Source organism: Dendrobates tinctorius, unplaced genomic scaffold, assembly GCF_039654945.1.
Source record: "Dendrobates tinctorius isolate UK_male_01 unplaced genomic scaffold, ASM3965494v1 ptg000032l, whole genome shotgun sequence".
NCBI classification, from domain to species: domain Eukaryota; kingdom Metazoa; phylum Chordata; class Amphibia; order Anura; family Dendrobatidae; genus Dendrobates; species Dendrobates tinctorius.
The window spans coordinates 11,155,320-11,169,358 of record NW_027361700.1 but is presented as its reverse complement, the minus strand read 5'-3'; the positions used below and the strand labels follow the sequence as shown (position 1 = coordinate 11,169,358).

The 14,039-nt window shown below is 45.9% G+C and overlaps 1 protein-coding gene across 1 annotated transcript in view; it reads left to right on the top strand.

The window, feature by feature from the left end:
* Positions 1 to 14,039, top strand: part of YWHAB (tyrosine 3-monooxygenase/tryptophan 5-monooxygenase activation protein beta) — a 39,559-nt gene that overhangs the window by 14,635 nt on the left and 10,885 nt on the right. Inside the window, exons 2-5 of the mRNA XM_073572394.1 lie at positions 416 to 717; positions 10,413 to 10,536; positions 12,068 to 12,231; positions 12,549 to 12,644. Of these exons, the coding sequence (XP_073428495.1) occupies positions 424 to 717; positions 10,413 to 10,536; positions 12,068 to 12,231; positions 12,549 to 12,644 (678 nt within the window). The 5' untranslated portion in view covers positions 416 to 423. The remainder of the gene's footprint in view (positions 1 to 415; positions 718 to 10,412; positions 10,537 to 12,067; positions 12,232 to 12,548; positions 12,645 to 14,039) is intronic.

Below are 14,039 nucleotides of genomic sequence, written 5' to 3'. Positions count from 1 at the left end.
ACCAAGGGTATCCACAGCTTGATGGCATGTTTGGTAAAGCTTTTGTTTCTGCATAAGAGGAGATTAGGTCACTATAAGGGCTATAGTGCTAACATATTCCCCCACACTGTATATAACGGCCTTGTACAGACCGTAAAGACATTAGCGTAACGCATAATTCAACAGATGCTTAGAGGAGCGACTGCCCTGCTTGCAATCTGTGCTTAGTTTGTACTATTTGATTGTGTGACTCTCTCCAACCCTCACTGTAACATGTAAGTCATAGTGGAAAGAAGTGGTTTCATGATTGTGTGATTCATCACTTGTCAGATCGACTTGCAACCAGTGTTAACACTCGCCTAATTTCTAACTTGTCACTGCCACCATCTCCTGTCCCATAGAACATGCATTAATTGTCCCACTTTTGTCTCTCTAGATTTCATCATGGACAAGAGTGAAATGGTACAGAAGGCCAAGCTGGCTGAGCAGGCCGAGCGCTACGACGACATGGCTGCTGCCATGAAAGCTGTGACTGAGCAGGGAAGCGAGCTCTCGAACGAGGAGAGGAACCTACTCTCTGTTGCCTACAAAAACGTTGTAGGTGCCCGTCGGTCCTCTTGGCGTGTTGTCTCCAGCATCGAGACGAAGACTGAAGGAAATGATAAAAAGCAGCAGATGGCACGTGAATATCGTGAGAAGATTGAGGCAGAGCTGACGGAGATCTGCACAGATGTTTTGGTAATGGCACAGCTATGATAAACGAAATCCATCACACATTCCCTTTAGGGATAGATATTAGTACATAGATAATTAACACGTTTGGTTTGTGTTATCATGGCTATACATTTTTACCTTTCAAAAACCCTTCCTTGCTGACTGCCATGTTGGAGTCGTACCTCTCCCGTATAGGCCATACTGCAAGGGGTGTGCACTGAATGGTAGCTGAAATGTATAGGACTTTATTGTCAGAATTTTTTTTTTAGGATGTGATGGAGTACAACCCCTGAGACCAGGGGACAGTCAATGTAGGACCATATTTGGTGGCATAGTGTCACCATATGGCCCAGGTGTTCTGACCTGAAGCATTTGGCACCGAACCACTGGAATATGGCTCATAGAAATGGAAGATAGTGGCAGGGGGTACAGACTTGACCGTGGACCTTTTTGTTCCTCACATTGTTTGGACCCCAGCACATGCCTCACTACTAATCTTGTATTAAAAGGTTATTTCATTTTAATAGGAACAGAAAGTTACTATATTTAATGCTTCATATGCATATTGAAAGGTGACATTAGACGTATGTGAGATATCAACATTTGCCCTGAACATTGCATGTGTAGGTCAGTCAATCCTCTGATTAAGATGTACAGTATTTTATGTTAAAGGTACTGTCACACTTAGCGATGTACCAGCGATCCCGACCAGAGATATGACGCGGTCAGGATCGCTGGTGCATCGCTAAGTGGTCGCTAGTGAGCTGCCACACAGGCAGATCTCACCAGCGACATCGCTGGGGACGGGGGTCGCTATTTACCGGTCACACTAGACGATCCTGCGTCCTCCCGCCCGCGTCCACGCGTCGCTCGTCGTCACAGCAGGAAGCGCCGCAGGAAGCTGACGACGAGAAACAGTCCTGGACGTTCTCGCGTGATCAGCGATAACCAGCAGGGGAGCGGGTTTTAGGTAAGTATCAGACACAGCGATATCGCTAGCACGTCACAAGTTATAGCGATATTGCTAGCGATATCGCTTAGTGTGACAGTACCTTAAGCCTGTGTTGGGGAAAGAAAGAATTGGGCATATTGAATTTCAACATGCCTGACCCTTTGTTCTCAAGGGAGATAAGCCACCACCAGTTGTCCTTGGGCTTTCTCTGATTTCCAAACACATGCTTGCATATCTGCTACTCTGTATTAATGTGTATGGGGGTTTTGGGAAGAGTAGTTGTCAGCCGACCGAGTGTGCAACCTGGCTCCTGGATAACTGGCCCGTTTTAGTAGCAGGTGATGTTTGAACACCAAAGTGTAAATGAGGAGGGATGTTTTGTGGTGTTTTCACAGATGTCAATCAGAGCTGAACCTTACATAAATGTACTATTATTAAAGTTCCTAAACCTGTATATTAAATATCTTGCTAGTATGAAGCTGGACGTACATGCGTTGAGCTGACAGCTACCTGCCCTACTCTCCCTGTAGAAGGACTGTGTATATTTCAGAGAGGGGAATGTATCATTGCCAGACATGTCTTTGGGGCAAATGCTGCAGATATCACTGGCACAATGTAAGGGAACACCCTTACACCTTATGTCAGCCAAACGCATGGCCTTTGGGCAGCTATAAGGCTTGGCCTACACAGCTATAGATTTCTCTTTCATGGCTACATGATGCCCACCCATCCAGTGCTGTCATCCGCCAGCTGTCTGTTACTCAGCAGTGGCCCATGTGTGTCCATCCACATCACTTCTGAATGAGCTGAGAAATGATTCACTAGTTTTCCTGATTCCCTATAAATGACACCAGCATGGCATTTACCCGGTTCCAGTGTCCCAGAACACGACTGGTTAATCTTTGCATGTTTTGGTTGCTATAGCAATACTTGTTCTCTGCATCTTTTAATAGCATTTTTCTTGCGATTGGTTGCACTTGGCATTAAGGTAGAAGTAGTATGAATCCACAGCGGGGCCATTTTTCTCATTCTCAGTGATGTCGTATCTAAATATAATCCATTGTGCGTCCACCTAATTCATAACTCATCTCACCTCTGACTGCTACTAGGGGCTTTATTCAGCTGCTCTATGATCCTGCAGGGGATCACTTCCTTATACTTAGGAGAGAACGGCCTCTTATTTTTAAGCTACAAATAGTGCAACATCTTGGCCTAATTTTTCCCTGTTGTGCTTCAGCAACTCTGAAGAATCCACACCAGTTCCAAAACAATTACACTATTTTTATTGGATGATTATGATAAAACATCTACTTTGGTGCTCCCCAACAGGGCCGCTTTGGCCTTTGTACTCATGAGATGAGACGTACCGGGAGGCTGAGTGTACTAAGATTTCTTCTCCCACTCCACTCTGGTTTTTGGCTGTTGCCTGAAGGGCAGTGTTAAGTGTGTGTTTTTTTTTTTTGTTTTTTTTTTGTTTTTTTTTGTTTTTTTTTAAATGCTGAAGTGGTTCTTTAAAATCTGCAACAATATCGAACATGGGTGCAGATTTTTTTTAAAATCTGAAACGAGTTACTTTGTGCAGATTAAATTGTGCAGATTATCTCAACCTTCCTGCCACTGTATTCCTCGGAGAATATTTTGTCAGTAAATGGTCAGCAATTCCACTGTGTGAACATACCATTATGATGGTACGTATCTTCCATTATAGAAATAAACATGGGCCTCATTTTTTCTATGGAAATGCCAAGTAACGGTGTCTCCTATATTGGTTTGCAGGTTAAATGTTTGTAACATGTCCCACAGGAGTATGAAATGCATTTTGTATGGAGACTAGTACTTAATGTGGCACTGTGCAATGCCCAGTATAGCAATGGACTTCATACTCATGTAGACGCAAAGTATGTAATGTAAGGATTCTTTTACACTTGCCATGTTTTTGCTGCTCCAATAGATTTCTATGGGGCTGCAAAAACACATTGGCGCGCTGTGTGCCGTATCGCCATGAGGCCGTATATGTGGGGCCTTGTATATGGGGCACTATATTTTTCACGGCCTCCATTTAAAACAATGATACCGCAAAAACGGTAGCTTGTTTTTGCGGTACACCGTATTTGCGGATTGCCGTTTTCCAGGACGCCCCTCCTAACAGCACCACCAGAAGGTTGTCCTTATCCTTGATAGGGACAGGAACACAAAGAGGTTAAATAGCCCCTATTCACCAACACCCTTCAGTGTTTTTCCTGTCCCTATCAGGGACAGGCTCAGAGGAGCGCAACGGTGCGTGTACCTGTGAGGCCAGCATGAGACGTCGGGACCCGGTAGCAAGAGCTACTGGGAGCGGTGCCCTCTCAAAGGGTTTTCCGGTGGTGATCCCCACCGCAGCAGCGCTGAGACTGCTGGAGGTCCCTCAGTGCTGGGATCAAGCTGGCTGCTCCCCGTCGGCGCGCAACCCCTCAGAGGGCTCGGCGCCACAGCAGCTGCTGCTTCTGGCTGCAGGATGCCGGCGCCTCAGGTCCCGGATTTCCGGCGCGCCGCATCATCGGGGGCGTGCAGGTGACTACTTCCGGGGGCGGTGCCAGAAAACATAGCGGCGCCCAGCGCAACGCAGCCTGGGCAGACAAGGTACCCCACAGGGCCGCTGTCGCAGGGATCCTGGCGCGCCCTGTACATGGAGGGGCGTCAGTAAAGGGTGGATAACAGAGCCGCACAGATCCGCGCACCGAAGGATGTGCAGCAGGTCATCAGCAGCAGCTGGGCTCGGAAGGAGGACGAATCAGATGTCTTGAAGCTGGGTAAGGCGACTACTTAAGACACACTGACTCAGAAGAGATGGAAGGTGGTAGCCATCTAGACGTCCAGTCCCTAGAGCCAGATCCGGACCATGTGAGTAAAGGGGTAGTAGGGTTCCTTACAGGTCTCCATACACAGACACACTGGACCCTCTTTCCTATATATTTTGCAGGCCAAAGAGGCACCTAAGCAGTCCACCTCTACCACCAGGAAAAAACCTAGCAAATGCCCCCTATGCTCGGCCAAGCTCCTGTCAGGACATACAAAAAAGTTATGTGAGGCCTGTATATCAGAATTCCTAAGACAAGAACAGTCCTCTCTCCTGGACAATATGAGATCTGTAATACGAGAGAAGGTGCAGTCCACAGTCGCAGCACTGGTAACGGCACAATCCCGCGCCCTAAGAGGCCCAGATGGGAGCTGGAACGGAGTTCGGAGGAAGGAGAAGTGTCAGACTACTCCGATCCTGACTCCGGCGAAGGTTTGCCCGGAAGAAAGGAAGAGATACCGCTTTTCGGCGGAAGATAGACGTACTCCTACAGGCAGTCCGAGATACAATCAAGGTAGATTCTAAAGAACCACGAACAACCCAAGATGAGATGGTCGGAGGGCTGAGAGCCCGTAGAAATACAGTATTCCCTGTTAATAAACATATAACAGCGATGATATTGGAAGAATCGGGGAAGAAATTAATAGTCCCAAAAGACTTCAGGTACCGTCTTCCTGTTGATCCAGAACAGACAAGTGTGGGAGACAGTTCCGAAGATCGACATACCTGTTGCCAGAGTGTCAAAGATAACGTCTATCCCCTATGAGGATTCATCTGGCCTAAAAGATCCGATGGATAAGAGATCAGAGGACCTCCTCAAGAAAGCCTGGGAACCTTCAGCACCAGTTATGAAAACTAACAGCAGCCACCTCGGTAGCCAGATCAATGAGCTTATGGGTGGGGGAACTAGAGGATCAGATTAGAGACAAAACCCCCAGAGAGGAGATCCTAAAATCACTATACCTCCTGAGAATGGCTACCGTCTTCATGGCGGACGCCTCGGCGGAATCGGTCCGTTTTGCCGCAAGAAATAATGCCTTATCTAATGCAGCAAGGCGGGCGTTGTGGCTGAGATCCTGGACAGGAGACACTCAGTCGAAGAACAAACTGTGTTCTATACCCTTCTCTGGGCTCCACGTCTTCGGGCCCGTATTAGATGAGCTGCTTGAGAAAGCTTCCGACAAAAAAGGCTTTCCAGAGGAAAAGCCTAAACAAACGCCTTTTTTTCAGAGGACCCGCTCCCATCCCAGACAGGACTATAGGGGGGAAGGGAAAGTCTGGCAGGTGGAGCTACCCGAAGGGAGGAAAAGGAAGTTCTCCTCAGGAGCAGAAGGCAAGACCTACCAGAGAATGACGCCAGGAAGATAGAAGGGAGACTCCATTACTTCCAAAACATCTGGAAGGATATTACCCAAAACCCGTGGGTTCGGAATACGGTCGCAGAAGGTTACAAAATAGAGTTCACCGAGCGACCGCCCAGGACATTGTGTAACCCAGTCTCAGGTGACCCACCAAAGACTTTTAAAGGATGTACAGGATCTGATAGAGATAGGGGCCATAACCCGCGTTCCCCATGCTCAGATTTCAGGGTCACTATTCAACATTATTCTCCATAAAAAAAAAACCAGGAGGAGAATACCGGACCATAATCTAAAGTTGTTAAATCTGTGGGTGACCTACAACAGATTCAAGATGGAATCTCTGAAAGCAGTCCTACCATTAATAAAAAAAAACTGTCATGTTCACCCTAGATTTAAAACGTGCCTATTATGTGCCCATCCACATATCTCACCAAAAATTCCTCAGATCACGGGAAAATACAACATTACCAGTTCCGTTGCTTGCCATTCTGACTCGCCTCGGCACCCCAGATCTTTACAAAACTCGGGCCATGATCTCTGCTACATCTAAGGAAAAGAAATACCCTTAACATACCGTTCTTGGACGACCTGCTGCTAGTGGCAGACTCTCCACAACAAATGGAGCAAGACCTTACATCCACCATATTGGTCCTACAGAGCCTAGGTTGGGTAATAAATTGGAAGAAGTCCAGCCTAAGACCAGAAAGAGAGATGTTTCTCGGAGTCATACTGAACTCTAGGAAAGTGTTCCTTCCTTCCCCTGCACAAACAGCAGGCAATCGCGCAAGAGGTCCAGTGGGTCCAGGGATGCAAGTACATCTCCATAAGGAAAGCTATGAGAGTCCCGGGTCTCATGACTTCATGCATCTCCAGTGTATAATGGAGCCAGTTCCACTCAAGAATCCTACAAAGAGAAGTCTTGGTGACCTGGGACGGCAGAGAAACATCGCTAGACAAAAACATGAGACTCTCCGAGGAAGGAAAGCAGTCTCTTTCCTGGTGGACAAACGCACAACACCTCGGAAAAGGAAGACCCTGGAGACTGTTGCCATGTACAAACATCACTACAGACGCCAGTCTCAGGCTGGGGGTCTCACATGGAAGGTCGATACCTCCAGGGGACATGGGGCCCATCAGTATGCAACCGGTCCTCGAATTAGAGAGCTAAGGGCAGTCTGGGAGTCGCTAAAAACGTGCCATTAAGAACTGAAGGGTCAGAATGTCGGGATCTTCTCAGACAACTCGACTACAGTTGCCTTCCTTCAGGGGAGGCCCCAGATACCATCACCTTCAAGACCTAGCGCACAAAATCTTTTGCTGGGCAGAACGGACAGTAACCTCAATTACAGCAGTCCACCTGAAAGGATCCAGAAATCAGGTAGCTGACTTCCTGAGCAGAGAGATCCAATCTGTAGAGTGGTCACTAAGCAAGGAGGTCTTCACACAGCTATCCCAACACTGGGGGACACCAGAGATCGACTTATTTGCCACATGAAAGAATTAAAAAAAAAAAAAAAATTTTTTTCCGCTCAACCCGGCAGACAATCCCAACAGGAGTAGACGCTTTAGCTCAGGAATGGAACATGGAGCTCGCTTATGCCTTCCCGTCGATCCCTCTTATACCAAGGGTCCTAAGAAAGATCCAGGAAAGCAGAGCATCAGTAATATTGATTGATCCTTACTGGCCCAAAAGAAGCTGGTTCTCCTTACTAAAATGGATGGCACGGGAAGACCCGATACTATTACCAGCGAGACGCGACCTGTTAGCTCAAGGACCCTTAGTTGTAGCATGTCTGGTTTCTGATGAACTATCGGCCTGGATCCTGTGGTGGAGATCCTAAAATCAAAAGGACTCTCTAACTTGGTAATATCTACTATGCAGAATAGTAGGAAGCCAGTAACCTCAGCGATATACCAAAAAATCTGGAAGACATTCTGTTCTCTGTGAGGGGCCAGTATCAGTCGTCCGGGGTCCAGATATCCCGCAGATTCTCGACTTTCTCCAGGCAGGCTTTGACAAAGGACTAAGGCCTAGTACGCTGAAAGTACAGGTGGTCAGCCTTAGGCTCATACTTCAACTTCCCCATAAGCCAATCATCCCTGGGTAGTGAGGGTAATAATAATAATCTTTCTATATAGCGCTAACATATTCCGCAGCGCTTTACAGTTTGCACACATTATCATCACTGTCCCCGATGGGGCTCACAATCTAAATTCCCTATCAGTATGTCTTTGGAGTGTGGGAGGAAACCCACGCAAACACGGGGAGAACATACAAACTCCTTGCAGATGTTGTCCTTGGTGGGATACGAACCCAGGACTCCAGCGCTGCAAGGCTGCAGTGCTAACCACAGTGCTAACCACTGAGCCACCGTGCTGAGGGTCATAAAAGCTACTCAGCGGATGAGACCCACAATCCGTAGCTCAATACCACCTTGGGATCTTAGCTTGGTCCTAAATGAGCTGCGCAAAGACCCATATAAACCACGAGAGCAGGCCCCCTTAATATCAGTGACATTTAAAACCCTATTTCTAGTGGCAATAACTGCTGCTAGACACATAGGGGAGATTCAGGCCTTGTCTATAGAGCATCCGTATTTGAAGATCCAGCAAGACTGCATCGTCTTAAAATTAAATCCAGCCTTTCTTCCCAAAGTGGTTACAGACTTCCACCGGAGTCAAGAAATTGTACTACCGGCTTTCTGCCAGAATTACAACAACGAGAAGGAACGCTCTCTCCACCTCTTGGACGTTAAAAGAGCTGTCCTCCCAATACTTAGATATTACAAAAGACTGGAGAGTAGACTCTAACCTCTTCATCCAGATAGCAGGCAAGAACAAAGGGAAGAAGGCATTGAAAGCTACCCTGGCTAGATGGTTGAAGTCAACTAGCAGTGCAGCATATGTGTCGGCAGTAGAGACTCCGCCAGAAAACCTTAGAGCCCATTCTCTAAGAGCAGTTTCTGCCTCATGGGCAGAGAGCGCGGGAGCATCTATGGACCAGATATGCAGGGCCGCAACCTGGTCTAGATTTAATAACATTTAACTTATGTTTGCAAAAGGTATCCTCAGACAGCCTTTGGGAGGAAAGTCCTCCAGGCTGTAATCCCGCCCTAGTTGGAGTAATTTGGTAATTCTCCTGGTGGTGCTGTCAGGAGGGACGTTCTGGAAAGTAGGAATTAGTCCTACCGGTAATGGTATTTCCAGGAGTCCATCATGACAGCACCCCTTATATACCCTCCCTTGAATTTCCTATCTAATATCTGATGTAACATGTGTGGTAGGAAGTTCAATAAAATTATGTTGCATCCATCCTGGTGTGGTACTTAGAAAATCACTGAAGGGTATTGGTGGGGAGGGGCTATTTAACATCTTGTGTTCCTATCAAGGATAAGGACTACCTCCTGGTGGTGCTGTCATGATGGACTCCTGGAAATACCACTACCGGTAGGAATAAAGGGCCTGTCACACTAAGCAATATTGCTAGCAATATCGCTATAACGTCACTGTTTTTTGTGATGTTATAGCAATATTGCTAGCGATATCGCTATGTCTGATACTTACCTCCGACCGCTCCCCCGCTGGTTATCGCTGATTGCGCGAGAACGTCCTGGACCGTTTCTCGTCGTTAGCTACCTGCTGGGCTTCCTGCTGTGGAGACGAGCGACGCGTGGACGCGGGCGGGAGGACGTCAGGATCGCCTCGTCTGACAGGTAGCGACCCCTGCAATGTCGCTGGTGAGATCTGCCTGTTTGGCAGCTCACTATTGACCACTTAGGCCTCTTTCACACTTCCGTTTTTGACCATGAGTCAAAATCCGCCAGTTTTGAAGAAACGGATCCGCCATTTTTTTTTGCGGATCCGTTTTTTTCCCCATTGAGTTGCATTACTGGCGGATCTTGACGAATGGGCCTTGCAACATTCTTTTTTTTTTTTTTTGCTGTTGGATCCGCATTTTCCATTGCGCATGCCCCGAGAAAAAGTCAGGGAGAAAATTAACCCTGAAATCCTTTCTGGCAGACGAAAAAAAATCCCCCCCCCCCCCCCCCGTAATATCGCTGGTCGGGATCGCTGGTGCATCGCTAAGTGTGACAGTACCTTTTATTCTTACTTTTTTTTCCCTCCAATTTGTTACAACAGGGAAAAACGTCTATCCGAGAAGGTTTTTTGCGGGAGACCGCAAAAATCACGGCAATACGGCCCGTAATAACGGGCTGCAAAAATAAACGGCATGTGTAAAAGAACCGCCAACACAGGGTACCATGACTGCTTTTATTGTAGCCTCTATACAATCCTGCAACAAAATCTCTTAGACTTCTTTATGTAAAACAGGTAACATCAGCATTGTGTGCATTCAGCCTAATTATTGCTGAATCCTTCTTCTGACTTTTTAATTACTGCAGCACCCCTTACTGGAGATGCAGTGCTATTGCAGTTCATAAAATGTTAACCCAACTCATTATTTTATTGTATCATTTTTCTTTAGTTTAGGTAGTTTTAACTTTAATTTGAAGGTGCCTATTCTGCACTTAGTGAGGATATTATTGACTGTTCTTTCTTTCTGCAGGACCTACTGGATAAGCATCTGATTGCAAATGCAACTCCACCAGAAAGCAAGGTTTTCTATCTGAAAATGAAAGGGGATTATTACCGATACCTTTCAGAAGTAGCCAGCGGGGATCAGAAACAAGGTGAGGTGTTGGCGTAGCGTGCATCGTTCTGCATTTGACAAATTTTGTAAGCAAAGGCTTCCTACAGTAAGTTACATGACAGACTAATCTTATTATCCAGGTTGCCTTTTTCCTCCACTAGCCATACCCTTCCTGGTCCCAGCTGCCTCACTTTTAATCCTGTACTTGACACAAGACAGTGTTGTCTCCGCACGTGATCAGAGCAGTGTATGAAGGAGGCTGACATACTTCATAGCCACATGAGCCCCCTTCTCTGCCGATGTGTCGGTGACATGGTCCATACAGTTGATTTACATAGCTGTTAAACAATGACAGGTATTGTCATGCTCTCATTTGTCACAATCTGTGACTGATACAAATTTGTTGCACTGCTTGATACATATTTGGCAAATTTTGGCCCGTGTAAAGCAAGCAGTGAAATCCTCTGAAATGACAACATATAAATTGACATTCTTTATATTTGCAGTCTGCAAATTCTGTGTGTAGATAAGATTTGCTAAAATCTTATCACCTTTGCTACGGATTTTCTGCACCCAAACCTAGCCAAATATTAGAAACTCATCGGCCTTGAGACCACATCCTTATACAGTGCATACGATGTGCAGGGGGAAAATCGATCTCATGGTTTTAAAGTACTTGGCTCAAAGATACATAAAGCCTCTTTTAGAAGTCAGCGATTTTTCTAGAACATAATTTTTTCCTTGTGTATTAAAAAGACAGCTTTTCCTATCCATTGCAAGTTTAGAAATGGACAACACACAGATGGAAATATGTGCTGTCAGTGACTTTTTTTTCTTTTTTTTTCCACAGACCCATACATTTGTGTGGGTAATTCTGATCCATGAAGCTTTTTTTTTTATTGTGTACAGTGTCCATAAATACCCAAATGTTTTATAGATAATGCATGTTCTCCGTGGAAAACACAAAACATGCATGTGATTGACAGATGACTGAATAAGTCCTGACTGCCGTCACTGACACTCGCCCAGAAAAGGTTTACAAATCTCAATAGTGTTTTTAATAGGTAATGGGCCTGACAAAAGGGATAGTTTTGAGTTGCTCTCTGCAGTCATTGTGGCAGCTTTATTCGACAATCCATAATTACATACTGATCGGTGGTCTTTTGTACAGCACAAAAGATCACTTCATAATTTAAATGAGAGTTTTACATGTTCATTAGGTGCCTGTTTACACTTCAAGATTATTGTGAAGTGTGTTCCTAGGAGCGCTTGTTCATGATCTTGCAGTGTAACTTGGATTACACTTGGATTGGTGTATTCTGACTACATGCTTTAGATTTCAATTTGCCAACAGCATTTAAGGAGTTAATAGCATCGAAAGGAGATCCTGGATCATTTAAGTACCCAACATTGGACATATCAATGCGTCCAATGTGGGAAGGAGTTAAGTAATTGCATGACATTGAGTTTTGTCTTTCACTTTTTGACCACTTGTGCTGGCCCAGAAAGTGGATTATCCAGTCTGTCTGTACATCTGTCATTCTGGTTTCACTTTTTCCCCCTCTGTGTAGGTACTGTAGCCAACTCCCAGCAGGCCTACCAAGAAGCTTTTGAAATTAGTAAGAGCGAGATGCAGCCGACACATCCTATTCGACTTGGACTGGCCCTCAACTTCTCAGTCTTCTACTATGAAATCCTCAACTCTCCAGAAAAAGCCTGCAGTCTAGCAAAATCCGTAAGTGTCTCGTGTACGGTGTTGATTTCACAGCAGACAGCTGATCCTATTGGTGTGCCATTTGTATTCTTGTCACTACCCAAATGTATATATGCTGTTTGGCGCAAATCGTGTCTGTAAGGGGAGATGGCGTAAAAAGTCTCCTTGATCTCTTTATTTGGAAATAGTACATCCAATATAGGGAAGATGTCTGGGCAACAAGCAGTCTGTCTGTAGCACTCCTGCCCTCTTATGGCCGCCCGTCATGCCCTTCTTACACTTGGCAGTTACTTGTCTTGTAGACGCATATGTTTAATAGTGAACACTTGTCTTTCCAGGCATTTGATGAGGCGATAGCTGAACTGGACACATTGAATGAGGAGTCCTATAAAGACAGCACTCTTATCATGCAGCTACTAAGGGACAATCTTACAGTAAGTATAAGGTGCCATTTCTACAGGGTCAGAGAGTTACCGAAAGCTCATTGACCGCTCTTATGGGAGTGCTAAGTGCACATATTACAGTGGGTATGGAAAGTATTCAGACCCCTTTAAATTTTTCCCTCTTAGTTTCATTGTAGCTGTTTGGTAAATTCAAAAAGTTAATTTTTTTCTCTGCACCCCATCTTGACTGAAAAAAAAAAAAATATAGAAGTGTTTGCAAATTTATTAAAAGAAACTAAATTTCACATGGTAAAAGTATTCAGACCCTTTGTTCAGACACTCATATTTAAGTCACATGCTGTCGATTTCCTTGTGAAACTCCTTGAGCTGGTTCTACTCCTACCCTGGAGTCCAGCACCCTGTTTAATTAAACTGATAGGACTTGATTTGTAAAGGCACACACCTGTCTATATAACACCTCCCAGTGCATGTCAGACCAAATGAGTCATGCGGTCAAAGGAACTGGCCAAGGAGCTCAGACACAGAATTGTGGCAAGGCACAGATCTGGCCAAGGTTGCAAAAGAATTTCTGCAGTACTCAAGGTTCCTAAGAGCACAGTGGCCTCCATAAACCTGTCAGCAGTTTTGGCCGATACAAGATGTGGCCACTGCCTGTCAAGGCTTATCTACAGCATTCTAGAATGCTGTGGATAAGCCCCCTGATCTGACCTGAAGGGTAAGAAAAATAAGTTTTATTATGCTCACCCACAGGGTGGTCCGGTCCGAAGGGTGTTGCAGGTCTTGGTCCGGCGCCTCCTATCTTCTTGTGATGCTGCCCTCCTGCTTGCTTCATGGCTCCCCGTCATCGTGCTCCTGCGCAGGCGTACTTATCTGCCCTGTTGAGGGCAGAGCAAAGTACTGCAGTGTGCAGTTGCTGGGAAAGGTCAGAGGCCCAGCGCCTGCGCACTACAGGAATTTGCTCTGCCCTCAACAGGGCAGATAAATATTCCTGTGCAGGAGCGTGATGCCGGGGAGCCTAGAATGCTGTAGATAAGCCCTGAAAGGCAGTGGCTGCATCTTGTATCGGCCAAACCTGATGACAGGTTCCCCTTTAACTGGAAGAAGTTTGGGACCACCACGAAGTCAACTGTCACTGCAGCCCTCCACCAGTCAGGCCTTTATGACAGAGTGGCCTGACGGAAGCCTCTCCTCAGTGCCAGACATATGAAAACTGACAGTTTGCTTAAAAACACATGAAGGACTCCCATACTATGCGATATAAGATTCTCTGGTCTGATGAGACGAAGAAAGAATTATCACCAAAAAGTTCTAAGCGGTATGTGTAGAGAAAACCAGGCACTTCTCATCACCTGCCCAATACAATTCCAACAGTGAAACGTGGTGGCAGCATCATGCTATGGGGGTGTTCTTCAGCTGCAGGGACAG